A 25,497-nucleotide genomic window follows, 5' to 3' on the forward strand; every position below is an offset into this window, starting at 1 on the left:
TGCCATTCACTACTCACCCTCTATTTTATTATTAGCTCACTTGGATATGGCAGCGGGGCTTTTTTCTCAGCAGCAGTGACTTTGTTTGCATTGCGCAACCAAGTAGACTGCACATATTTGCACCTCAGGTAAAGGTGCGGGAATAGGGCGAGAGAGGGGCAAATGATTAGGGGTCGATGGAAGCTGCTACTGTAGGGCAGATAGTACTCAGTTGATTGGTCCTTTAATTGAAAACCACACCGTCGTAACACCGCGCACTGCTCCATTTTCGCGTCCCCATGTTCAGGACGGCCAATTACCCGACGGTGGATCCTGCGCCCACCATCATGCACGGTACGTGGTTAACCACGGGGTGCCGAGAAAACACGCCCGTGGCTGTGGAGAAACCCAAGAAAAAGGCGTTCAGCTTGGTCAAAATAATGTCTCTGAGCAACAAGAAAGGGCACGGCAACCATCCGCACCACAACAACAACATACCCTTTACGATCCACTGTCACATCGGGAAAGAGATCAAGCACATTTGCAGCAACTGCAGCCGCGGGAACGACACACAGGACGGTGAGTATTGGCTCAAGCCTGGTGCGGTTTCGCCCATATACTAGCCCTGCAGTACTGCCATCCAGGATATACTCCTCTCATTATGTGGCGGTGGCCATGCCTCTGGGCTTCTGTGCGCGTTTGACAACCAGATCAGGCGCTCCATCATTGAATGTGCTTTGCTTCTCCTTGATGTGTGTTTGTGTGATAATAATCGTTATAATTTGGAGTGGGTCGATGTGTATCTGTTGTATTAAAATGAAAACGCAAAGCGACAGTGATTGACTGCTGCTGTTGTGGTAACTGGCTCTAACTGGATCAGAACTTCTTAATATGACTGAGCTCTGACTTGAGCTGCTACTTGTTGGTTCAAATCACAAATAATAATAATAATAATAATAATAATAATAATAATAATAATAATATAATACATTGAAACACGAATCATCATATGCGTGGAGCTAAAGTATTTCTCAAATGTACTCATCAATCCCATACAAATCATTTAAATGGCATGAAGCTGTGCACAAAGCCATTTCCAATTCAGTGTCATTACATCATCACTCAGCCATCTTGGTATGCAAACAAGTGTTTTTAATTAAAACCAGCCACTTCAGTTGCTTGTATTACAGTAATGGAGAATGCAGGTTACATGCAATAGAATGAAGATGGGATAGAAATGCTAGCGAGTGCCTGATGTAATGAAAATGGGTTGGATACTTGGAAGAGGATTTTCTCTTGTTCCTTTTACTTTGCAGATTGAGCCCTTCTCATTACTGCCAGGATTTTGTCATGATTGTGCTTAATTACAACATGATGCACTTCAATTGTAGACATTCTGTGTTTTTCGCCTGAAAATAGTTCTTAGAAAAAGATTGGGGCATTAAACATTGTATTTGTGGGCAGAGTTTAGAACACACAAAGGATTTATTTTGACAGAAAGAACCACAAATAACTTTTAGTGAATTATTTCCAAAAAGCATGCTTCTCTTGCAATTTTAATGTAGCCTCTATCAATAATGTGTAGAGTATATGTAGCCTGTAAAGAAGAGTTTGACTATGTAAAGTGAGTCTCTTCAGTGCAGTTACTGAAAGTGTGTCATCCTCACCATTCTGTCGACATCAATCTGGGATGTTATTTGGCTTAGATTTAGTTCTTTGACTTCCCGTCGTTATCTTGCGTTTGGACCTTTAATGAACTCATTTGAATCGCTACTGGATTCAATTAGCATTGACAGTGGAGCTATTTATAAAACGATGTGGTGGCAGGATTGCTAAGATCGTTGGCTCTCCAGCATTAGTGTGTTCAAGTAACGGTCTGTGGGACTGATTTCCACTGCATTACTGTCACATTATTTATCATGCTGTCCCAGAGCCCTGAGGAGGTTACTGCCCTGCGTAGTGATATGTCTATGTTGGCAAACACCATGAATGTGAATGTGACATAATTATTTAAAAACAAGCCACCAGTGAGTTCCCTGACAGCATATCAAGTGTGATGATGATATGATGACAACAAACGCTACACGCTGGGCTAGAGGTCACTTCATACATCTAGACTCTAGTCCGTTACTCAGACCCACAGCTTATAAAGCTACAACTATTTTTGGGATACTTAAACGATGATACCAATGTTTTTGTACTCTACATATATTTTTAAAACCACTGATGTCCATTCACTCTGCAGAGACTTGAACCTGTCTTTGTGAGGTGATAAGTTGAAAAGGTATGTTTCATTGATGTCAAAGTAAGGTTTTTGTTAGTCCTACAGTACTCGATATCTTGACGTCTTGCCATGCATGTGTAAATGACAATGCAAGTTTGACAAGAAATGAAAGCAGATGTGATGTATTACCCATCTCAAGCGAGAATTAAGTCCCCCAAGTTGATTTTCATACTGTAAGAAAATGCGTGGAAGCCAATGGCTGCCAAGAGGCTAAATTCGGAAATCTGACATGCTTCTAAAACTGTAAGTAGTTGTTAGGATTTTAGTTGAGAATGAAGTTGTTTTATGTGAATACTGTGACTGGCTAATTGCCATTTTGCAACAACACAAAACCAGTAGAGAATGTTTCTTGGTTTATACTGCTTTCGACAGACTTCTTAAGTGTCTGTTTTAACCAACCCAGTCAGTCAAGTACAGAGACTGAACAGTGGGGCCCAACATCTGTTCCTAATAACACATGATAGTTTATTTGCTGCTAACATTGTCCATACAATTTTAAGGTTTCTTGAGAGCCTGATTCCAGTTTGAATGGCTCTTTATGAACATCCTCTTAGAGCTGAGACCTTAAAATTAGTTTTCTGATCACATGGGCAGCTGTTGCTGTTTTTGTAAGCAGGGCTGCTTGTAGCCTTGGAATGCAACAACTTCCAAACATTACATGTATTACAGCATTTTATTCATGTAGTAGTCTGTGTTGGAACAAAATGCTTTTGATGTCCAACGGTACGTAACAGTCTAAAAGGGCTGGGCCTTGTGAATATTTGATGAAGAGTAGAAAGATTCTCCCCTTAATGAGGTGCTTATCAGTCTGTTTAGTGTTTTTTGGCAACACTCAGTGTGATGCAGCCTCAAACTGTTTAGACTCCCTGCGCAGTGCTATCTGATATGCAGGTTTGTTTACCCTCTTCCAACCTCATCCACTTACTGGGGAATTCAGGAGGCCACTTGGCATAGATTCTTGCTGCTCGGATTTTTGTAAGCAAAAGTGTCTGCTGCATTCACTGCTAGTTACCAAAATATCACCACCTCTGCATCCTCACCTAAACAAGACCTGTTGGTTTGTGTGTGTGTGTGTTTTTTCCCTTATAGCTGAGGAGGTAGAGAGGCTGGCCGCTATGCGTGCTGAGTCCTTGGTCTCCGGTACCCACACTCCACCCATCCGTCGTCGGAGCAAGTTTGCCACTCTGGGACGCCTCCTGAAGCCATGGAAATGGAGGAAGAAGAAGAGCGAGAAGTTCAAACAGACCTCCGCTGGTACATGACATTTTTTTTCTTATTTCTATGTTAATGCCAGTACAAAGAAAACACATGCATAAACAGTACTGGTTCCTGAAACACCTGTGTATATACCCTGTCTGGTTGTGGAAATTAAATTCAGTGTATGCCTTGGCCAAAAGAAATATTAAGTAAGTTACAATCTCCAGGGTGATTTGAAAATGCGGCAAATTGATGCAGCAAAAGTGCAGAGTTTCATGTTTTGGGGTCTCTTTAGAGTTCCTTTGATCTCGCAGCATTGTCAGGGGCGTGTGAAGGACATGCTCTCTTCAGATGTGGCTCTATTTATTTTCCTTGGCTGACACATCCTGAATTGTGCTGTCAGCCTGGTTGACAGGAGGAGGCACATTGTCAGACTGTATTTCACTAGTTGGGAGCAGAATTCTTCCCTTTTTGTAGAGGATGAGCAATTGCACCAGGGACCCGAATTTGGTCTTAACAGGACAGGATGTTCTGATTTAGCAATATTATTAAATTAGCATTTAGCTGGTGTGAATTTGCAGAGTGAATCAGTCTCTGTCTGATTTGATCATGTTGGCTGTGAATGCCTCACTGCTCTCTTGCTGCTCATGTTGTCAGTCTCTTATGTGATGACAGGGATTAATGTGGTGTCCTGTCATCTCCATCACTTGCCACAAGCACAAAAGATGTATACTTTCAGTTTATATTACTTTTCCATCCAGACTTTGCATGTTACCGTTTCCTGTTTGTTTCTTCATCTGCCCCAACATTTCCGATAGGAGTCTCTGTGGACTAAGAGCTATTTTTAGTATGACACAAGAAGTACAGAATAATCTATTTTTGAGCTCTAGATGCCTAACCTTCTGATGTTTCACTGTAGCTTAATAGACAGTGTGTGCTTGACGAAACAATCATGGAGATCTTGCCTTTACATTGGTATAATCATATGCTGCATGATAACAGCATCTCTATGTTGTGGTGAGGACAATAACCAGAACTGGGCAACAAAAGCCCCTTTTTCTGTTATGGTGTTAATGCACTGTGGAGCTGAGTCAAAATGCTCTCTTCATTCCTTTTGTTATCCACTTGTTTTGTATGCAAAATGGTGCTGCCTCCAAATAATTCTTTGGCTGGTATTGTTCTATCCAGTCCCTTTTGATAGCAGCATGGTGGTGGATTATGACCAACCAGCATACCTCAAAGGAGTGGCCTTTGAGAGGAGTGTCTGCATGGTTTCAAATTGTAGGTGGTGTACAATCACACAAGCAGTTCCAATGCTCAGGCCAGGTGCTTTAGGCACAGTGATGCGCGCGCACAAACACACACACACACACACACACACACACACAAACACACACACACACACACACACACACACACACACTGTCACATCGTATTTGGCAAGAAGCTTGACCCCATCTTTCAAAGCCCCAAAGAAGAGAAACGTGGTCTGCACTTTTTGCAGCAGGCAGTGGAAAAGTAGAAGTTACACAAGCATGAGAAAATGGAATACATTCAAATGATTGGAAGTAGCTCAGTGATTTTTGTAACTGAAGCAGCAATGCCAAAACATGGACCACAGAGTTTTAAGAGGTTTTAAGACAGTGCAGTTTTCTGCCTTTTTTATAGTAGACAGTAATTCATTGTCAGATAAAACAGATAAAACTATGTTGTTGTTTTTTTATATCGACTTTGGTGAGCCCTTGATTTACTCTGGTGTCACCAGCAGGTTGGGTCAGAGTGAAATATTTTGACAATGATTGGTTGGGTTTCTGTTAAGTCTATTACAGATATTCAAGATCCCTATAGGATACATTCTGCTGAATTTGTTTATAACTTGACTTCAGCCATCACCATCATTAAGGTTGAAATTTAAAGTTGCCCAATGGCTAAATGCCTGCAAAACTAATGACAGTCTCAACAACCTCAGTTTAATTTGTGTTTATGGCAAATGTAGCATGCTAACAGGCTAAAATAACATGGTGAATATTGAATTACTGTCTAAATATCAAGATGCTGGCATTGTCATTGAGAGCATGATCATAGCTAAGCATACTGATGTTAGCATTTAGCTCAAATCACCTCTGTGCCAAAGTACAACCTAACAGACATAGATGATTTGTTTTGCACATTAGTTGATTCATAATTTTCCATTTAATGTGTTTGCAAAGCAGAGGGTAATAGGTGCTGGTATACATGAAGTTCACCTGCTTGAATGTGCAGTGTGCACTCTGTTGTTTCCATGCAGTGACTAGAACAGCACTGTTGAACCGAGTGAAAATTTTGGCAGAGTAATTGTCATGTACTTTTACTAAGAATAGGTTATCTTACATCAGGGTTGATAAATGAAACAGATAATTTGGAGAAGGCTTTTGTAATTTTCTGCTCATAATGAGCCCCGTCCCAAGAAAGATAGCCTAACTATTGATCTGGGTTCTTAAAATGGAATATTGCACATACTTTTGTACCTCGTGTAATTAGTCAACACCGACTTGGAAGCCAATTTATGCTTTCCTTAAAGCCTGGAATTGGACGACATTTATATGACACACACACGAAAACTGATGCCACAATAATGGCATACTTGACTTAATTTATTGCACAATGCAATACTTTGCTTGGGCATTAGCTGTTAATTTTCCTATCATGTTGTTTAAACAAACAGAAAAACTATGCTCCGCAAAGGCTCTTCATATTAATTCCTTATTAAAAACAGATTTGATGGTTACATCTACAGCTGCTATTTATGCTGCACTGCTCTGATCTTGGACGGAAATGCCCCTACCTACTCCCTTCTTGTCTCCGCAGTTGCCTGTGATGCATTTTTCTGTTGATTATGTTTTCTCTGTCAGGAGGGAGCAGACCAGCCACTAGGCATGCAGATGTTGTCGTAGATAATTGGACACTGAGCACAGCAGAGGATTATGAATATGCTGTGATATTAAGCAGATGAACACTAGCTCTGGGAGACTGCACTCTTCACCTTAGGAAGAGAGGAAGGAGGGAGGGCCTGACAGTTGGATGTCTTATCATGCTATTTATCATGCTCAGTACATTCTCACACTGAGCTTGTAGGCTATTGGGATGATATCTCACTAGATTCATAGATAAAAAAAACTTGCACGATATTATCTCTTTATGTTTTAGTACAATTAGATTGAGGATTTACCTATGAACAGCAGCCATCTCAATGCGCATTGCTGTTTATTAGCATTATTAATACAGATCACATATTTTTCTGTCTACTGATAAGTACACTGTATGAATGCAAAAACAAACTGCAAATTATTGCAAACCTGCTGTATTCTCAGTACGCGTAAAGGAACGTTTAGCTATATCCAAGCTATACCCAAGCTTCTGATGTGTGAGCCTTAATGCTTGAGCTTCTCATTGATAAAAGACTCCATGAAAGTTTTAATACAGTTTTTGTGTGGCTCAGGCTTAGAGAATTGCCTTGGTAAAAGCCTCCACTTTGAGCTACTGAGCCTCAGGGTTGGTAGGATGTGTTCTGACTATCTGGGTCACTTTGCAGTGGAATATATTTTCTCTCTAAAAAAACAAAAAAAAAACTAAGCGTAGTGTTCTCAGATCAATACATGCTGTACTCAGATATGCCAGTTTCATTAAATATGCCCTCAGCTCAGTCTCCCTGATGAGTGTCTAAACCTCTCATCTTGGTGCAGACTGACTGGACACCACTTGGGCCTTAGTGGACTGAACACAGGCTGCCCAAAATAGCACTTGGTTTACATTAAAGGCATTTTCTGAGTAACACACTGTGGTGATATGAAACATTATACTGTGATCCAAGAGACATACCCTGTACTTTTGGTATTGATGGACTCTAAAGTAAGGCTCTTTAATGTCTCAGTCATTTTTTAGTGTATATTCCTCAGCTAGAAATTGTATTTGCGCCTTATTTCAAACTGATAAGTTGTTGTTCTTGTGGCATATTCAGCCAGACTCAGGATTAATGTTGAACAATATGGTGAGATTTTAAAAAAATCTGTGCAGAATATGTATTTGTGTACCCTCACAGGACCTTCCTGATGAAATGAACATGAAATTCTGCCTCTTGCACACTATTAATACATTCATTAAATAGGTTCAGTTTAAGTTCAACTTAATTAACAGGCTCAGGGTCCATTAGAAAAACACACAACAAAAAGGTAAAATACATTGCAGTTAAAAAAACAAACAAAAAACACCACTTCTTTATAAAAGACAGTTACACCAATGTTTCCACAAGGGTGACTGGTATTGTATATAATTTAAAACCAGGATGCTCCCAGCCTTGCCAGCTTTGTCCTTAAGGCAGGCATAAGAGTTATGGACAACATAGCGTCTGGCAAAAGTCCATGAGTCATAAAACCAGAAGAACAAAAGGCAAGAAGAGCTGCAACTTCTGGGCTTGCAAACTTAAGGTGCTCTGCAGTATTATCAGATGGCTGTGCTATTGCTTGATATAACTCATTGGTTGTAATTCCCAATGTATCACTGTTGGCAGCATTACACACCTTGTATGCCTGCTTAGTTTTCGCATTATGTGCAGCGACATGCTTATTCCAACCAGGCTTGATGTTGTGTGCCTTCTCAGAGTAAGTAAAGTATGAGCTACTGGCCTCATGCACATCTCCCACAATACCATCATACATAGCACAGAGGGCTTTATGGTGAGAAATTTCACTACAATTTATATCAAAAGACATAATTGTACCCTTGGGTGGATATACATCACTCAAGAGGACATCGGTTTTCCCAGAGTACTACAATACATCCTCATTTGTGAGTTTAGCCCAATCCAAGCCTTGCAGGCATTATTAACCTCATAAATCATCTCATGAAGACTATCAACATCAAGAATCATAACAAACGGTACATGATCAGACATGGATGTCTCATAAAAAATTGTAATTGATTGTAGAATAGTATGGGCATCAGTAGTGCAAATGCAATGATGATGTGTGCCAGGCATCAATTATGTAAAGAATAGCTATCTGCAGGTAAGAGCAATTGACTGCATAATATACGATTGTTATCATCACAGAACTGTAACATATGATAAGCAAACAGTGGGCATCTATCTAAAATATCAGCATTCATATCACCAACCACATGAACACTTGTGTAATGATTATCATTAACAAAGGGATGGATAAAAGCAAGTTTATTCAGGTATACATCCTCATTTTGTTGACACTCATAAGGTGTATAAACATTAAGGATAATGAATTATTTATTGATCTTTAACTGTACAGCAATACACCAGTCATCTTCAGACCTAACCTTTATAAGTGAATCCAACTTTTTGTGCCATAAAATAGCCGCACCTCCTGCTGTCCTCCTCCTCACTATTCCCATAGTAACATCAGTTGTGGATTCACCTGACCTGTGGACATTGTAATTAAACAATGTGCTTGAACCTGTAATTCCCACCTTATGTGGCTCATAATATCTCTGCACAACAGAACTTTCATGTGAGAGCTTAGGGTTATACAACATATCTCTTCAACGTCATTACATTCAATGCACTCTGTTGCCTGCAGTGACAATCCATTGACAGTTAACATCATGGCCAATTTTTTTTATATTACACTAATTAAACAAAAATTGTTTTTTTGATGACAAGCTAGTGTCCTTACTCAGGACTCAGCTAGCTTGCAGACTGACATTTTAATTTCACCAGTTTCCTCTTCTATTGTTTCATGAACAAAACAATATCTGTAAAATCTAAAGACATATCCTTGTTAAGGCTTTTGAGTTAATGGCATTGCATAACTGTACGCATCCCATGGAATAGCAGTTATGTCATAAAGCTTTGAGTAATTACTTTTCATTTTGGATGAAACAGCAGTCTAATCCCTGAACATATTACAGCACTGCCAGTCTAGCATCAACCTTTAGCTTTGGGTTTCCCCACTCAGGCAAGGACTTGGTACTGATGATTTATACAGAGATTTGTTGTTTTGATTAACATTTTGTCTGGCTGACAAATAACTTTATAAGCAAGATGTCACCTGCCTGTGGTGCTTTGGGGAAACAATCATGTGAACTGGTTGCAGTCATTTTCAGTCAGGGGAGTGTTGTTGACTATGGGTAATGTATTTGAGAAGTTTTAGTATCGCCTTGATATACTTGACCTAAGGGTATATTTTCCCCGTCTGGGGAGCTGCCAGCATTAGCATCCCAACTACATTTCTACAAATGGTGCAATTTCCTTTAATTTCATGGTGATATTTTGGTCACGTTATCAATGCCCACCCGCCCCCACCACCACCACCAAAAAAAAAAGAAAAAATTCACTGCTTAAGTAATTCTTGGCTTGGAGCTCATTTCAAACTGCCTTCTCTCGTAAAACCTTTTGAAGTATGGAGTGATAGTCAACATCTGGTATCCTGGAGGAACTCGTAATGGAGCATACTGTTTGATTATAACTTGCTCTGAAGCACAGAGTATCCAAATTTCTGCCCTGGAGGGCTGCCCGTCTGACATTTGTTTGACCCTCATTTGTGTTTTTTTAATTTTAGACTGTCAGCATTTGATTTTAAATCCTCCATGTTGTGTCAAGTTAAGTCAAATCAATTTTATTTGTATAGCCCATTATCACAATTCACAAATACCTCAGGCAGCTTTAAAGTCTGTAAAGCAATACAGCATGCTCTGTTCTTTGACCCTCAATTTGAATAAGGAATAACTAAGGATAGCACAATTATAATGGATCTATAATATTTATGTAGAATGTAGTGAAGAGGATGCCAAGCAGCTTCCAGGTGCCAACAGAACAGAACAGGACCTGAGTCATTTGACCTCCATCAGAATAGAGAACTGGCAGGAGGACAGACTGCACATGCAGACATAGGAGACTCACATACACAGGAGAGGTGATTAGAAATGATTTTATTCACAGAGAGGAGAGGGAGAATGTCCATGTGTGTGTGGGATCCATGTGTCCAAAATTTCAGAAAATAGCACAGACAGTCAGTATAGCAGAGTGGTTCTAGGACGGGTGCTGGTCCAGTAAGAGACGCTTGGGACGAGAGAGGACAGGAGGAGAAAATAAGGAGAGAGGGAAAGAGGGGCAAACAGTTCAGATGCTCATGTGCCTGTGACTAAGGGCAAGGATGAGAGGGTCAAGCTGTCAGTATTTTCATGAATCCACACTGAGGATGTATTAGCATTGAACACGCCTCTTTCTGAGCTGCGACAGCACTCTCGGGTCATATGTAAAGCACACATGGCACAATCTGTGATCTCCTTCTTAAGCGGGAGCTACAGAGGCCTGCAGGGAAATTCCTGTGCAGTGTGCTCAAGTGCTGATCCTAATTTCCCATTCCTAATTGGTTTCTATGCAGGGGTAGATTTTGAAGTAAGCATCGTGATTTTTAACTGCTTTTTTTCAGCCTGCTGATCGAAGACGTTATGTGCCTCAACTTCTGAAGCCTATAAATAGAAGCAAGCAGTAGCTAAGGGATATGCTATCTTGTGCATAATGCATTACTATGGGAAGTGTTGTTGGAATATCTCTTCCCTAAATACTGCTTCATCCTTTATCTTTTTTGTTCATCTATGCCCAGTTTTTTTTTAACTTTAGCTGTTTAAAAGAGAAACAGTTTGACAGATTGTTATCCAGAATTGTAATACTGCCCTTCTCTTAACTGAAGTTGCTTGGCATTCTGATTTTATCTTTTATCAGATAAAAGATCAAAGGATGTACCATTAGACAAACACACCTGCAGCAAGGCCAGTAATATACTGCAGATACAGTAGTGTTTTGGTACATTTGTCTGGTGATATTCTTTGTTTGTGTTATTGTCAACGAATCTCATAAAAAGCAAAAAAAACAACAACAATTCTATTGAGATTCTATTGACATCAATGTACTGCTATCTCTATGTACTGCTATCTCTAAAGTCCTTCACAAACATAATGGTATTGCCAATATCAGTGGTGAAACTAAATATCATCATTGATTACCAACTCTTTTGCACAGGGACCTCTATCACTCACCAGAATTTTTTGTTATTGTTACCTTTTCAGTTTTTAGTAAGTTAAAGGAAATCATGTACTTTTTGTGTGCAACAAAGAAACAGTCTTATGATGCTTGTATTGATAGTAACAAAGTGTGGAAAATGACTCTGACATTGTTCTTCTCTGCCCCCCTCAGCGTTGGAGAGGAAGATGTCAGTGCGACAGAGTAGAGATGAACTGATCAAGAGAGGGGTGCTGAAGGAGATCTTTGAAAAAGGTGAGTTACTTGATAATTATATATGATGAGTCCCTTTTGTACGATCTAATAGAGCTGGTCTCGGTTCTATCTTGGTTGTAAGTTGCAACTGCAAGAAGGAGTAGAGTGGTGGTGCATTAAATTGGAATGTCTTAAGGTATTCATCTCTTCATTAATCAGTACTCTCTGAAGTGCACTCTTCAAGATTTGCCATGGAGTATCGAGAGATATAATCTTTCAGTATAGAAAGTTAGTAGTATTTTATATAACTCTTTGATCTCAATTTGATGTGCCTTGGACATCCCGTATTAAAAGAAGGAGAGTATAGTTGAGGCTGACAGCAGGGTGCTTCATGCCTCAGGATATCCAAAACAGTTGAGAAGCTGAGAAAGTCCATAGATTATTGCCAAGATGTGAAGAAAGCAGATGAAAACAAACCTTGCCTTTTTTTTAAGACTCAAAGACACTGAGTTTATGTACTGTATGCATAGCCTTTCCTACTCATGCTTTAAATAGGATGGAAACCTTTTGCATACAATCACTTTGAAGGATGCTAAATTCTGAGTAGCTGTATCTCCCCTGTTTTTGCACATGTGCTCAATTCTCCTGCCCAGTGACAATACACTGTAGTTTCCGTAATCAAAACAAGATTTCGTGCAGCTTGACAGATTTGTTTTTTGTAACCTGATGCACCAGATGGTTTGTTATACAGAACCATTTGAGAAGTTGTCCTTGGAAACTGTTTGGAATAAGGGCAAACACTTCAAAAAATACTTGGTGGGTGATTGGGGGAACCATCTGTCCATCTCCTTGTATCACTGTATTACCATGAAAAGCACTTGGATTCGCTAGATCATGCGAGATTCCTCATAGGACGCTGGTCAGTCCACCAGTTTTTGGGACACAAATGCATAACTTGAAGCTTGACAAGAGGGATTCTCGGGTGATCTTGTGTTTTCATGAGCTTGCGAATTCAGCTGCGTCGCAAGTTAAGTTTGTATGCACACAAAGCAAACATTTGCCAAATACAGCCTCATGTCTCTGACAATTGTATTATGTTATCAGCACTGACATCACTCTAATATATAGATATATAATTAATTTGTGTTTCAGTTCATTTCAATTAATTCTGCTCTGGTATGCTCAAAATAGAAATGGATCAGTTGGGGCCAAAAAAAAAAAATTAAAAGAAAAGAAATCCCATAATCATTTGATAGGCTGCTGGATTTTAATCAGCTTTAACTCGTCTCTACCTTTTACTGGCACTCATTGTGCCTGGATTTAATGTGGCACACGCCAGTAAAAACCCACGAGTTTCAATGGCCACCATGTCTCGAGGTCTGCACTCAAAGATACAATCAAATCTTACCCCATGGAGATGCTTCAAAATTAGGGTTTTTGATGGCCTACGTATATGAGTAGTTTATTGCTATAAAAACTTTGTTCTTGTATATTTCAAATTAATAGCAGAAAACAAGTAGCAAAAATACCTTAAAAGAATGTCTGGAAGTTTAAAAGAAAGTATAGAACAAACCCTACTCCCCACATCTCCCCCACATCTAGCAGCTAAGCTACATCAGTGTTTAAAAGGCAGTTCGGCTAAGGTTAAGTGCGGGGATTTGAGCTGGCTCCCAATATGAATGTGTTGTTTGTTTGTCTGAATATGTGAGAGGCATGGTGAATAGCATTGTCATCCTTTAAAATGTGATCATGCAAAAACCATCAAACGGCTCAGCGCTGTAAAAGAATTAAAAGGCAAACCTTCTGTCAAACTGCTTGGCTGACACCCTTCCTTTGGCTGTTGTGCACTGATAAAAGGCTTTTGGGTGGTTAAACAGTCTTAAGTTTTGAAACAATGTGGGGGAGACAATTCAAAAAGCTAACACCCCAAGTTAGATTTTCTTTTTAACTTTTGTTTGAACTATTTTCTTGGGAAGTGCCTTACTTGTTTAGTCAAGCACTTTTTTGACGCTTGTCGGTTTGTATTTTTCCTCTCTCTGTTCAGCAACTGTTGAATTCAGATCCTCAATGGATGGCGGCATCTGCACTCAGGAGCCCTCTATGAAGTCATCTATGGTCTTGCCCACCAAGAAATCTGTCACCTATTTCGGTGATCTTCAGGATACCCCAGCCAAACTTCCGCTGTACCACAAGCAGCCTCCTGCTCTCCCTCCAAAGCCCTTCTCTAGGATCCCAAACCATAGCACAGGTCAGTTTGGTTACAACACTCTAATCACTTCAGGCTGTGTTTAAAAAAAAAAAAGATTATTACTGTACATCTTATTAGCATTTCACTCTGTTTGTCTATAAAAGTGAACTGCTCCTGCTGCAGATAGTGAGTACTTGTTTTGACAGATGAGACATGACTGCTTTCGCTTTAAACCCTACCTGCGTTGCCACACATGTACTCAGGATTATAGTAGTCTCATTAAATTCCCCTGTGGTTAGGTCAGCTGGGCTCTGTCTGTCATTGTCAATCTGTCAGTCAAAGGGAAGTGGCATTACCCCGGCCTAATTCCATTCTGCGCTGAAGTCTGAGCCTGTTCTGATCATCCATGAGCTCTGTTTATCTGTCTGTCCCAACAAAAACACTGCACAAAATATAATGCAAATTAACCCTGTAGTATATGTGTCCTTTTAAACTGACTTTCTTTCCCTTCAGATTCTTGCCAGCCAATGAAGTTGCCCTTCATGCCCGGGGTGAAGCACTCCCCTCCTCTGCCTCCCAAGAAAGTGATGATTTGTGTGCCTCCAGGGGGGCTGGACTCCACCACTTCCCCTTCTCTATCCCCCAACCCCCTCAGCACACTCTCCCAAAAGTGTGCCCCTCCCCAGGGCATGCTAAACCACCACAGCACCCTGCTGCCCTCCCAACTCGCCTGTCTATCCAGTCTTCACCAGAGTCACGGCCATCCGCTCCAGCTTCAGTACGGCAGCTTGCATGCACCCAGCCGCATCATCGAGGAGCTCAATAAAACTCTGGCACTCTCCATGCAGAGGTTTGAAAGGTTAGTAGACATCAGACATCAGGTCATTAAATCTGATTGTCCTCCAGTGAAGTTGGGGAGGGATTATAGATTGGCCTCTGTTTGACTATCCATCTGTACACCAATTATTTTATCTTTGTTGGATTTTTGGGATCTGTCAACATTTCATATTGGAATTATAAAAATGACATAGATGGATCTTGTGCTGTAAAGTTATAGGTTATTGCTGATTGGCACAAGGGTTTGCTGGTGCCATTGCTGAAACAGCAGTAATTGCAGCAAATACATTAAAATTACAATAGACCATCCTTTTTTTTTAGGTTTTATGATTGTGGCAACTTGTCTGTAACTTTCAAATATATCTCAGCATTATTGAGGTCGCGTCCTGCCATGTAGCACTGCTGTACAGGTCTAAATCAGTACACTGCCTCACAGGGCAGCATGGCCTAATTTTGAAGTAAATGTGTGTATGTGTGGGCACAGGCGCATTGGAGTAGGCCTCCTTCCAGCAGTTGGACTGACATAACATGACCAGCTGCTCTTTACAAGAGTGCGTTTCTTCGTGTTTTGAGAATAGGGACAGGATAGCGGATTTTGACATTATGTAACCTCTTACATTAGGATCTCTGTTTCACCAAAGCTACTTGGGCACGGATAAGGAAGTAATGGTCCTGACATTGCTCACAATTAGTCTAAAAGCCTGAGGTTGTTATACAACAGTGGCTCATCGTAAGAAGCTCCAACTAGATTGATTTAATCAGTCTATCAAACTATCAAATATGTCACTGGTTAGCATGTACATGTAAATGATGGCTCTTGAAAGTGAAGTTTACTTTTGTCACCTTGTTTTGAATAATACAAGTTGTATAATCAGTTATTCTTCTTTTCCACTGTGTAGTTCAGGGGATTGCATGGTATTGCGTGGGACTGCACAGAGTTGGGTTTTGTGTGTATTCAGGCTCTTTGTACTTTGGTTTCATTCATTCTTATACTTGGATTGGATTAAGTACCCACAAAGCTGTCATTACACAATGTGCCAGAAGCCCCCTTTAGTAATTTAAATTGTTTCTCCTCTCTGGGTATAGAAGGTTTGCAAGGGTAAACAAAAAAAACAACCAAACAATAGTTGCTCACTATGAAACATAATATAGAGCTGGACATGAGATATGATCCTGTAAACTGGATATTTGCCCTCACTGCCAGGGGTGGGACAGGCTCATCCTCTTGCAGGGCCAAATAGTATGGCGAAGCATGACCCAATAAGTTAATACTCAGATTTGGTTCAGAACCAACAACATCATCTCCCTTTCGCTTCCATAGTTCTCTATTGCACAGTGGTGGTCAGTGTATGCCACTGGACAGAAGAGAAGTGCCGTCTGTGATCATCGACTATGAGGACGACAAAGAGAACATGCCCGATGAGTCTGACTACGAAGATCTACCCAGCATGTATAAGGATGAGGACAGTGATGTGGATGATGACGAGGACGACGATGAAGATGATGACTCCATATTTACAAGTGAGTGGCAGCAGTCAAGGTGGAGAAATGGATAGGTAGAATTATTTTTAATTATTGTGATGAAGTATTGTGATCAGGATTATTAATTGTAATGACTTGTTTCATCTTTTAGAAACAACATTGCTTTTTTCTCTCATCCATTTGTTTTAAGTGACAGGTAAAGACAAGTTGTGAGGAGGGGTGATAAATGAAAATGAAAATTCTCTCTTGGCAGCAGATTTGTCTTTGTCTAGTTTATAATAGCTCTTGTTTACGGATTTGATGACACATTAGCTTGACTAATCCTGATAGACGACATTGCTTGATTCACCTGAAAGCTCCAGGAATTCGTATATAGTTTGACCTTCAAAGCAGAGACAAAATTAGTTCCACAGAAGTGTATCCAGAATCATGCTGTCACCCAAACACTTTCACTCCCCGTCTCTTGGCAAAACTGCTGAACTGTGTGCTGAGCTGCTCGTGTGTTTGACACTGTGCATCCTTGTTTCCACATGGGTGCATGTTGGGAGTTTTTAAAGGTTGTGATTGGTCATGTGTGATGGAATCGCTCAATAAACCATATCATGACTTTAAGGGACAGTGAAAGTAAGATTATTCCTTTAAAGGTGCAGAAAATTGACTGAATAATTTTCTCCCCCAAAATCTATATATACGTATACATTTTGTGTTGTGTGCAAAACGACTGAGGACACCCAAAACATGAAACAACACCCAGAAATCACCATAGTTTATGCCATAGTGTTGACCTATATCTGGTAGTAATGAAAACTGTGTGCAGTTGTTTAAACCCAGACGACCAAATCGTGAAATAAAAAGCTTATATAATGTACAATTTTGGTGCATAATTAATCTGAAGATGAATTGTACACATCAACACCAAGATTTTATTTGTAACCTTTTGGAGATCGTTTCAGTAAATGAGGATCTGTGCTTTATGCCTGGAGCGCCTCTCGTGTTTGACCGTGGTGTTTTGGTTCAGGTACCCTGGCTCAGAAGGTGCTGAGGAAAGACTCTCTGGCCATCAAGCTGAGTAACCGTCCATCCAAAAGAGAGCTGGAGGAGAAAAACATCCTGCCGATGCAGACAGATGAGGAGAGACTGGAGTCTAGGCAGCAGATAGGCACCAAACTCACCAGGTGAGATGCATACACACATGCATTTTTAAACTAGAAGACATTTACACACATGCACAATTTATATGCCAAATGCCTTCAGCAAATCTGGTTGATGTGGCTGTACCCAGCTGAACAACAGCTGCTTGGAAAAGGCAATGACTCTATGCATTTTGTCTTACTTTGGGCTGACAAAGGCCCAATATCCTGGCTAACAGAACTGTGACTCATTCTAAAGCCGATGAAAATGTGAGCCTTTTTTCTATTGAAACACTTTTACATTCTTTTTTTTCCCCTTCTTAACATTCGATAAGGATAAACGCTTTATCTCGTCAAATGAGGCTCTGAAAATGGAGCTGACCTAATTTCAGCAATGCATCACCCCTCCTCTCTTTTTTCCTTCTCTTGTCTTCTCTCTAGTGTGTGAGCTCTCTCTCCCTCTCTCTCTCTCTCTCTCCTCCTCCTGCCTAACTTCCTCCCTCCCTCGTTCAGTGAATCACCACGGTGATGCATGTGCCAAACTATCTCCACCCGACTCCTCCACACAGCAGCACCACGCAAGCCACTTCTTACCAGCAGTTTACACACATATACTCTACACTAGTGCAGTGTGTACGAATCACAGGAATTTGTATACATATGCCTAGATCATAGATGGGAATTCTAGTAATTGAACAGATCAAACAACGTTATGTTTTTCCCCAACAGATCACAGGCCTCATTTGGTTTCGCTCTGTTCTTTGAACATGACTTGCCTATCTGAGTGAAGGGGATGTAATGATGTGTTGAGAGGAGAAAAGACAGCCGACAGGATGGGTAGAAATGAAAGCCCCGATAGTATAATAAGATATGAGACGTGGGAAATATGGTTGCAAGGGAGGTAAGGGATATTATCTAGAGACTTTGGCACACAAGTCACTGCCCCACTGTGATTGGAACACAGCGCATGTTCCCAGAAGGCCTGCCTGCTTAGTTGTCATGTTCCCAAAAAGCTCTGTCACAGTGTCCTTTGCACAGTGTCATCCGATGCGCAATTCCCAATTTTATGGTTTTTGCCGACAGCATTGTGTCCTGATGTGGCTTGTGCCAGTACAATAAGAATTGTTTATGATAATGCTATTCTATGACAAGCTGACCTCAACTTGCTGTAATTCTGTTACCCTGATTCACTGTAGACCCTTGAGACCATTTTTATCTTAAGGGTGAAAACTGAAGGAAGTTTTTCCATTTTGAAAGCTGAGAGCAATGCTTCATCTTTTGCTTGTGGTTTTAGGTTTTTGCTGTCATTAATGTCTTTAAATGTATTATGTAGTATATGTCGTGTAAGAGACAGTTTATTGCTGATTTTACATGACTAGTTTAGTGCTGGAAAGGTAACGTACCACAGGTTTAATAACTGATAAAAACAGCTGTCTACTGTGGCTAGACACAAAGCTAATGAGAACAGTCCAAGTGAACCACAACAGTGAAGTTGGGAGCCGTGAATGAGCTGACATACTCTCATTATACTCATGTTTCTATGTTCTATAGAATAGGCAGACAGACACTTTTTTGATAGTGAGGATGACCATGTCTAAATTGAACCTGGTTAGGATAGAAATTGTTTCGTAAGGAGCATCCATATGGAGGTTTGTTGACTAGTCTGTGCATGTTTATTTACAGTGGTTGCGTTCTTGCCGGTGACATAATGCTCAGACAATCTTGGGGGGGCGGAGAGCTCTGGTCTGAAAGAACAGGAACCTTCAAGCGGGAGAAGAAATGTCACAAGATTAGATGAGACAAGCCAGTCTGAACACAGACCTATCCCTGCATACAGTAGTTTACAGGGTCGGGCAGTTCAGGATGGCTGTCGGATCTAACGAGACAGAGACAATCATTGATCCAGATCTACTGCTGAAGGGTCCTGACACAGGACTATAATAAGAGTCCCCAGATAAAAGCACTTAGAGTGACCTCTCAGAGATTGCCTTCAGATATCAGTCATTGCAGCCTCTTTTAAATTAAGAAAATTTGAGATTATAAGAGTAAAATGTGTGTTGCATTTAAAAAATGTCTTTCAAGAGTGGGAACCTCTCCCATGATATGCTGAGGTGTCATTTGAGTTATTCAACATCAGATGAGAATCAAGTCTTCTTGAATATCTGGCTTTTACTGGCTATCCTCCCTGCATTTTTTCTATGCATTATCATGCAGGTACTTCTATTAAAAAGGAGGGAATGGTGACCATGGCTGACTGAAGTACACCTGTCAAGCCACATGTTAGTGAGAGCATATTTAATTCTGTTTTGGACTAAAGGCCAGGGTTGTCAATTGTAAAAGTACTCAAAATCTCAATAAGACAACCTTGCTAGTGTTTACTCTACAGAGAAGTGACGAAGCAGGGAATGAACACTGTGTGAAATGTGGAGGAGAGGAACAAGAATCAGTCAAATTACCCAGGTGTTCTCTCTAACTGACAGTTAATGATGATTATTGTAAAGCTAGTTGATTTGCATTTTTCCCCATTATATTGATTCAGTATTGCCTTGCTGACCTTTGTAGTTCTGTGCTAACCATGGATGCATGTTTCTCACCAGGCGCTTGAGTCAGAGACCCACAGCGGAGGAGCTAGAACAGAGGAACATCCTCAAACGTGAGTGTATTTATATTGTAGATACAACACTAATCCTAACCCTAACCCTAACCCTAAGCTGCTACAGTGAATTCACAAATCTGACAAAAAATGACAAAAGTACCAAAAAATGTTCTTTCTAACTGTGTGACGCATCAATTAATGTATCATAGCAAAGCATGTGTCCATATGTGTAACAGCCTTTTGTGCATACAGGCTTCATATAATGCAGCCTGGTGTTTGAGAGGCCTTGTTATGTGAAAGCTAGTGGCATACATCTCTCTCTTTTATTCCTTCTTGGTCTGCCTTTTCATGCAAGGCAGCCTCCCAAAGGAGTCATGTCCAAAGAGACTGGTTTCATAGATCAAACACATACAGTATCAGAGAGATGCAGTTCTGCTGTCTGGGACTCTACGCCTTTGACATCAAAGACTGATTTACCAGCAGTTCCTCCTCTCCCAGAGGCTCCTGCATGATTGGCAGAGTGCAGGAGGAAAACACAAAGTCTAAGAATTCATGAGTGACATGTCAGGTCCTCCACATCACTCACACGCCTACAGTACCAAGGTTAAACATACAAGGCTTTATTTTCTAGAGAGGCAACGTCTGGAATCCAAAAATCTGAGTAGTACTAGAGATACAGTATGTCTTCAGCTCAAGCGCAAATGCAGTTTGACTGCCGAGGCATTTGTAAACAGGAGCAGTATCCCAGAATGCCTCTTGTTTTTTCTTTCAACTTGCTCCTCTGAGCTGGAGGTTTGTGTGTCAGTAATTGACTTGGAATATACATCACACAAACACAATTTTAGCAAGACATGTGAATGTATACTAACAGTATTCTATGTGATCAACATTTCTTCTGCTTGAATAGAAAGATATTTTTATCCTGACTTAAATAGGTTAATCACTTAATCATAAACATTGAGAAAAAAGCTGTTTGACAACTTGAAACGAACAAGGCAATCATTCTCCCCTGATACCCATCCCTAATAGTATTAAACAGCCAATCATGAAAACTATTTTAGACCCTTTTTTTTCTTTTAGAAACTTATCCAGTTTAGTGTGCATCCATTGCCAATTAATGAACACTATTATGCAAATTGTGTGTTTGTTTCCTTTTCTGTAATTCTGTAAACACTGTGTTTGTGCTTATAGTCACAGTATAACACTCTTAATCTGCAGCTCGCAATGAGCAAGAGGAAATGGAGGAGAAGAGGGAGATAAAACGAAGGCTAACAAGAAAGGTGAGTCCAAAATAGCTCCAAAGGTGCAAACCCACACTTGATCTTTTAAACACTTGGATGGGGCAAATAGCTGGCCCAGGATAAACAAATGCTGTGACAGTGATTCGTCAGCAGTGAGAAGTGGAATCTAGTCCCTTACAGGCCTAGCACTGTAGTGCTCAGATCTCCCCCAGGAGACACTGTTGTCCTTGTTGCCCTTGGCCCTTCATCATGTTGGCGGCCAAATCCTTCGACCCCATAGGGAGGTGTTGAGCATGTTCCCATCACTTTCAATTAAATAATAACACTTTCTGCACACCTGCAGACATACTGTTCAAAACAAATATCTCACAGCTGTTGGAAAGTACAACAACACAAAGTATGTGATGGTATACATACTTTATTATATACAGTATACAGTGGGGAAACTTATACAAAATGCTCATCACACTCCTATCATCACACATTTACAGAACATTGTACATGTTGTAGGAAAAAACTACCTGAACTTTAGCACCTATTTTGAGTGTATAACTTAATAAGTAAGTATTTTTGTATTTTAAAAAAATCAGATAATATATCAGCTGATTTTCACACAAGATAAACAAACATCAGACATGAATTTGACATTTCTGTATTGACATTTTTGTGGTTTATTGGCCACTGTATATGCTCATATCTGCGATAAGTTGATTTTGGTTAATATATCTGCTTTTATATATCAGTCCCTCTCAACACAAAAATATGTTTCTCTTTTTTTCTTCAGTTGGATGTTTGAGCTTCACTGTGCAAAATGATGTATGTGCAGAGTTTGACACTAGAAAGCTGTTTTCACATTAATTTGCTAAAATGGGGAAGTTCTCTGTACTGATCAAAAAGCAAGAGTTTAAGGCATGTACCTACATGAAAGCATGATTTGTGACATCACAAGTCATATGGAGCCAATCACCATCCAATATGCAACTGACACAAGTATGATGCTGAAACTTGAAGCCTCCGGGACACATACACTCGAAAAGGACCTTTCAGTGAAGTAGGAGATGTCTTGTATCCATCAGTTAAACTTCAAAATTAAAAGTATACAATTTTTAACTAGTTATATGAACTATTTATGAGTAAAAACAAATTTAAGACGCAAAATAATAGTCAAAGCTGAGAAATGTATACTAAAACATGTCTGGAAGGGATCTTTAAATCAAACATACCAATGTTTACAGTAACTACAACATGTTGTATTATTGTTTGGTTTGAGATGCTTTTTCTAAAATCTAATCTAAAATGGGTACAATACAATACAGGTTGTGTTTTTCATGTAGAATATTTAAGAATAGATTCAGTAGCCAACTTTAAGATTATAATGAATAAACAAATGTTGAGTGAATGTTGTTTTGCATATTCTTTGTTTTCATTCAGATCAAGAGAGGTATCGTAGAATGTAATCCATGCTTTCAACTCTGCACTGTACTTTACACTTCTCAGTGAATTAAGCTGGGCAAGAGAGCTGGTTAATTGATACAACCAACATTAAAGTCTATTTTTGTGATTTTGATGGAGGACTGCAGGAACTCAAATGTTAGTTTAATGCACTGATTCAATAGGCTCCCTGAATACCAGAGCAGAGTTATATTGAGCTCCTCTTTGATGCACCTACAAAATCTTTAAGGACTTGAACATATGCAAATAACAGAAAATAGCTCCTACCTGTGTCATTGGAAAGGAATACATACATTTCTAGTCTCAAACTCTTGTTTTTCTCTACTCTTCTTCCAGCTGAGCCAGAGGCCCACTGTAGAGGAGCTGAGACAGGCCAAAATTCTCATCCGATTCAGTGACTACGTGGAAGTTTCAGATGCCCAGGACTACGACAGGCGGGCGGATAAGCCCTGGACCCGGCTCACGGCAGCTGACAAGGCTAGTATCGCTTACACTAATCTTATAGTTAAATTGAAATAATCTCGAAATCCCTTCTTGCCTGTTTTCAAATTTCTTCAAGCACTATTGCGCTCCTCTTCCCTCTCTGCGCCTCATATGACGCAAACACTTACGCAGGAGAGGTAGGAGGACACGTTCCTTCTCTTTTGTTACAGCAAGTTCCACCTCAGCTGTGTTGTTCCCACATTGTGAGTAAACACCCTGGAGCAGTCCTGCTGCTCACTGCCCAGCGGTCCATGCTGCTGACTTTTAATGAGTTCTTGATTTTTAATTTTTTTTTGGAGCAGATATATGCTGCCGCCTTTTCTGTGATAATGCACTTTTCTCTGAATACCCTAGGTCGCACCTGAGTACCACTCATGTAAAAATCACGGGGATTCAGCATTTGGATTACGCAACAACTCTCTTACATAAGAGAGTAATCGGACAAGCAGTGCCTCAGGACCCCTCAGCCTCAGCGCTGCTCTGCTGGGATTTTTTTCCCCCTGCTTGAACCATCAATGTCTGGCACTGATTTCAATATTGTTTGTTCTCCTGTCACATAAGCATCCTCCCCAAGGCTGGAGACGTCCCCTTGAGTCATGCTGAATAGCAAAAGTAGTGACATCACCCGGCTCGGTTGCTGTCACACATGACATTTTGAGAAGGGGTGTAGAGTTGTTAAGAAACAGACTTGGCACACCAATTTATTTCCTGGGACCTTGACTCATCACCACTATCAGAATGTCTTTGCAGCCATCCTGCTCTTCGGCAAGGCACTTAACCCTCCACAGTGCCATTAGTGCTACTTAGAGACCATGATTCACCTGGCGTTGTCTCCAATGTGAATGTTTATAACTATATTAATGGGGAACAGCTTTGGTCTGTGCTCAAAATCTCAGCAGAAAGTTTTAATGTTTTAAACCACAGTGTCTCTGCAGTCATAGTCCTGCTGGCTCATGCTCAGTTGTCTTTTTCATACTGAAAAACTACAGGTTGCTTGAGTTTTTGAGGCAAAGGCAGTGACACCAAAAAACATACATACTTATATTATATATATTATTTGTTTGTGTTTTAATCTATGAACCGCCTGATATTACCTCTACATTATTAGTAAAAAGCACACGATGAATACCCAAGTAGAACACCAGCAACAGATAGTGTATTATTGTTCATTCTCTTAGATGTCTCAAGAAGGAAATAAAAGGTTCTTGTGATGTGAGAAGAGAATTCAGCAGAATCATTCATGGCCTCCAGATGAGCATAATTGATGTATGAAGCATGCTAAAAGGAGGTAGAGTCAGGGCTTAGAGGCTGCAGTTTGTGTACTGTACTGCTTCTCTCTCTCAATCTTCCTTCTTTTTTTGTCCTTTGCAGGCAGCTATACGTAAGGAACTCAACGATTTCAAGAGCAATGAGATGGAAGTGCACGAGTCAAGTCGCCATTTAACCAGGTAATGTGCACTTAAGCAGATCTGCAGGATTCACTCATTTTCATGCCTGGGTATCACTTCCTATACAGGTATTCATGTCCTGTAGATATTGGCTGTACAGCCCACATGAAGCTCTAGCTGATGTGATGAAATGTTAGAAACAATTTTTGTCATGTTTGTATCCTTTAGGTTTCACAGACCATAGTAGACCATCACTGTCTCGAGCGGTGCCAGAGCGGCGCTCTCCTCCACTGAGAACCATAAGTGCTGGACAGTAAAATGGTGCCCGTTTCTACAATAAGGCCATGTCTTCAGAAATGCCTTTTCAAGACCCTAACAACTGAGTCGGTACTACACCCAAGATGCAGACACCCACTACTCCATCCACTGTAGTAGAACATAAAGACTCCAGTTGATTCACTCTGCCCCTCAGTGGAATTTGCTCGACTGTCACATACACCTCTCTGCTGAGCTCTCAGGCAGGCGCTCAGTTCTGTGGCGATTGGACAGCGGGACAGTTTTTGTTGATAGATTGATACTTTGTACATCTACTGAGGGCAACTGTATCTTGGTCCATCAATAACACCGGTGGACTAGTCTCTCCTTCTTTATTATGCCGTCACCCCTCTAGCCCTGGACAACTCTGTAGAAGGATGCAGGGTTGGACCGTTCTGAGCTCACCACATCAGCAGGGGATCCATCTTCACAGCACCTGCTGGGACTTTGGAGACAGCTCAGAAAAAAGACACATGGGCGCGAGGGGTCAAACATCAGAATCATGTGCAATATTTTATTTCTCTGCTTTTCCAAGGCTATAGCACCCCCTGGAGTTTCCCCTGTGTCATTACTATGTAGTCCTGACTTACCCCTCTTCTCCTCATATGTGCAATTCTCACTGTACCGACAATGTTGTCATCTAATTGCTAACTGTGAATCTGAGAGCTTGCACTGCACTCTCTCCAAATGTACATTTTGTT

General features: G+C 40.5%; 1 protein-coding gene across 1 annotated transcript; it reads left to right on the forward strand.

Annotated features, from left to right (window-relative positions):
* The first annotated feature begins 278 nt into the window (after window positions 1-278).
* On the forward strand, window positions 279-24,725 carry LOC133990026 (phosphatase and actin regulator 1-like). The gene is made up of 12 exons (XM_062428205.1): window positions 279-558; window positions 3,353-3,517; window positions 11,664-11,744; window positions 13,729-13,932; window positions 14,386-14,731; window positions 16,031-16,230; window positions 17,210-17,366; window positions 19,919-19,974; window positions 21,136-21,197; window positions 22,947-23,091; window positions 24,469-24,541; window positions 24,710-24,725. Exons 1-12 carry the CDS (start codon window positions 279-281, stop codon window positions 24,723-24,725), a joined length of 1,785 nt encoding a protein of 594 aa, XP_062284189.1.
* Window positions 24,726-25,497: the final 772 nt, after the last annotated feature.

Source organism: Scomber scombrus, chromosome 11 (assembly GCF_963691925.1).
Source record: "Scomber scombrus chromosome 11, fScoSco1.1, whole genome shotgun sequence".
Taxonomy (NCBI): domain Eukaryota; kingdom Metazoa; phylum Chordata; class Actinopteri; order Scombriformes; family Scombridae; genus Scomber; species Scomber scombrus.

Excerpts from the sequence above, each read along its gene's own strand:
- LOC133990026 (XM_062428205.1), top strand. The coding sequence starts at position 279 with ATGTTCAGGACGGCCAATTACCCGACGGTGGATCCTGCGCCCACCATC. Across the intron at positions 3,518-11,663 it reads GTTCAAACAGACCTCCGCTG|CGTTGGAGAGGAAGATGTCA; the intron begins GTACATGACATT and ends TGCCCCCCTCAG. Across the intron at positions 16,231-17,209 it reads TGATGACTCCATATTTACAA|GTACCCTGGCTCAGAAGGTG; the intron begins GTGAGTGGCAGC and ends GTTTTGGTTCAG.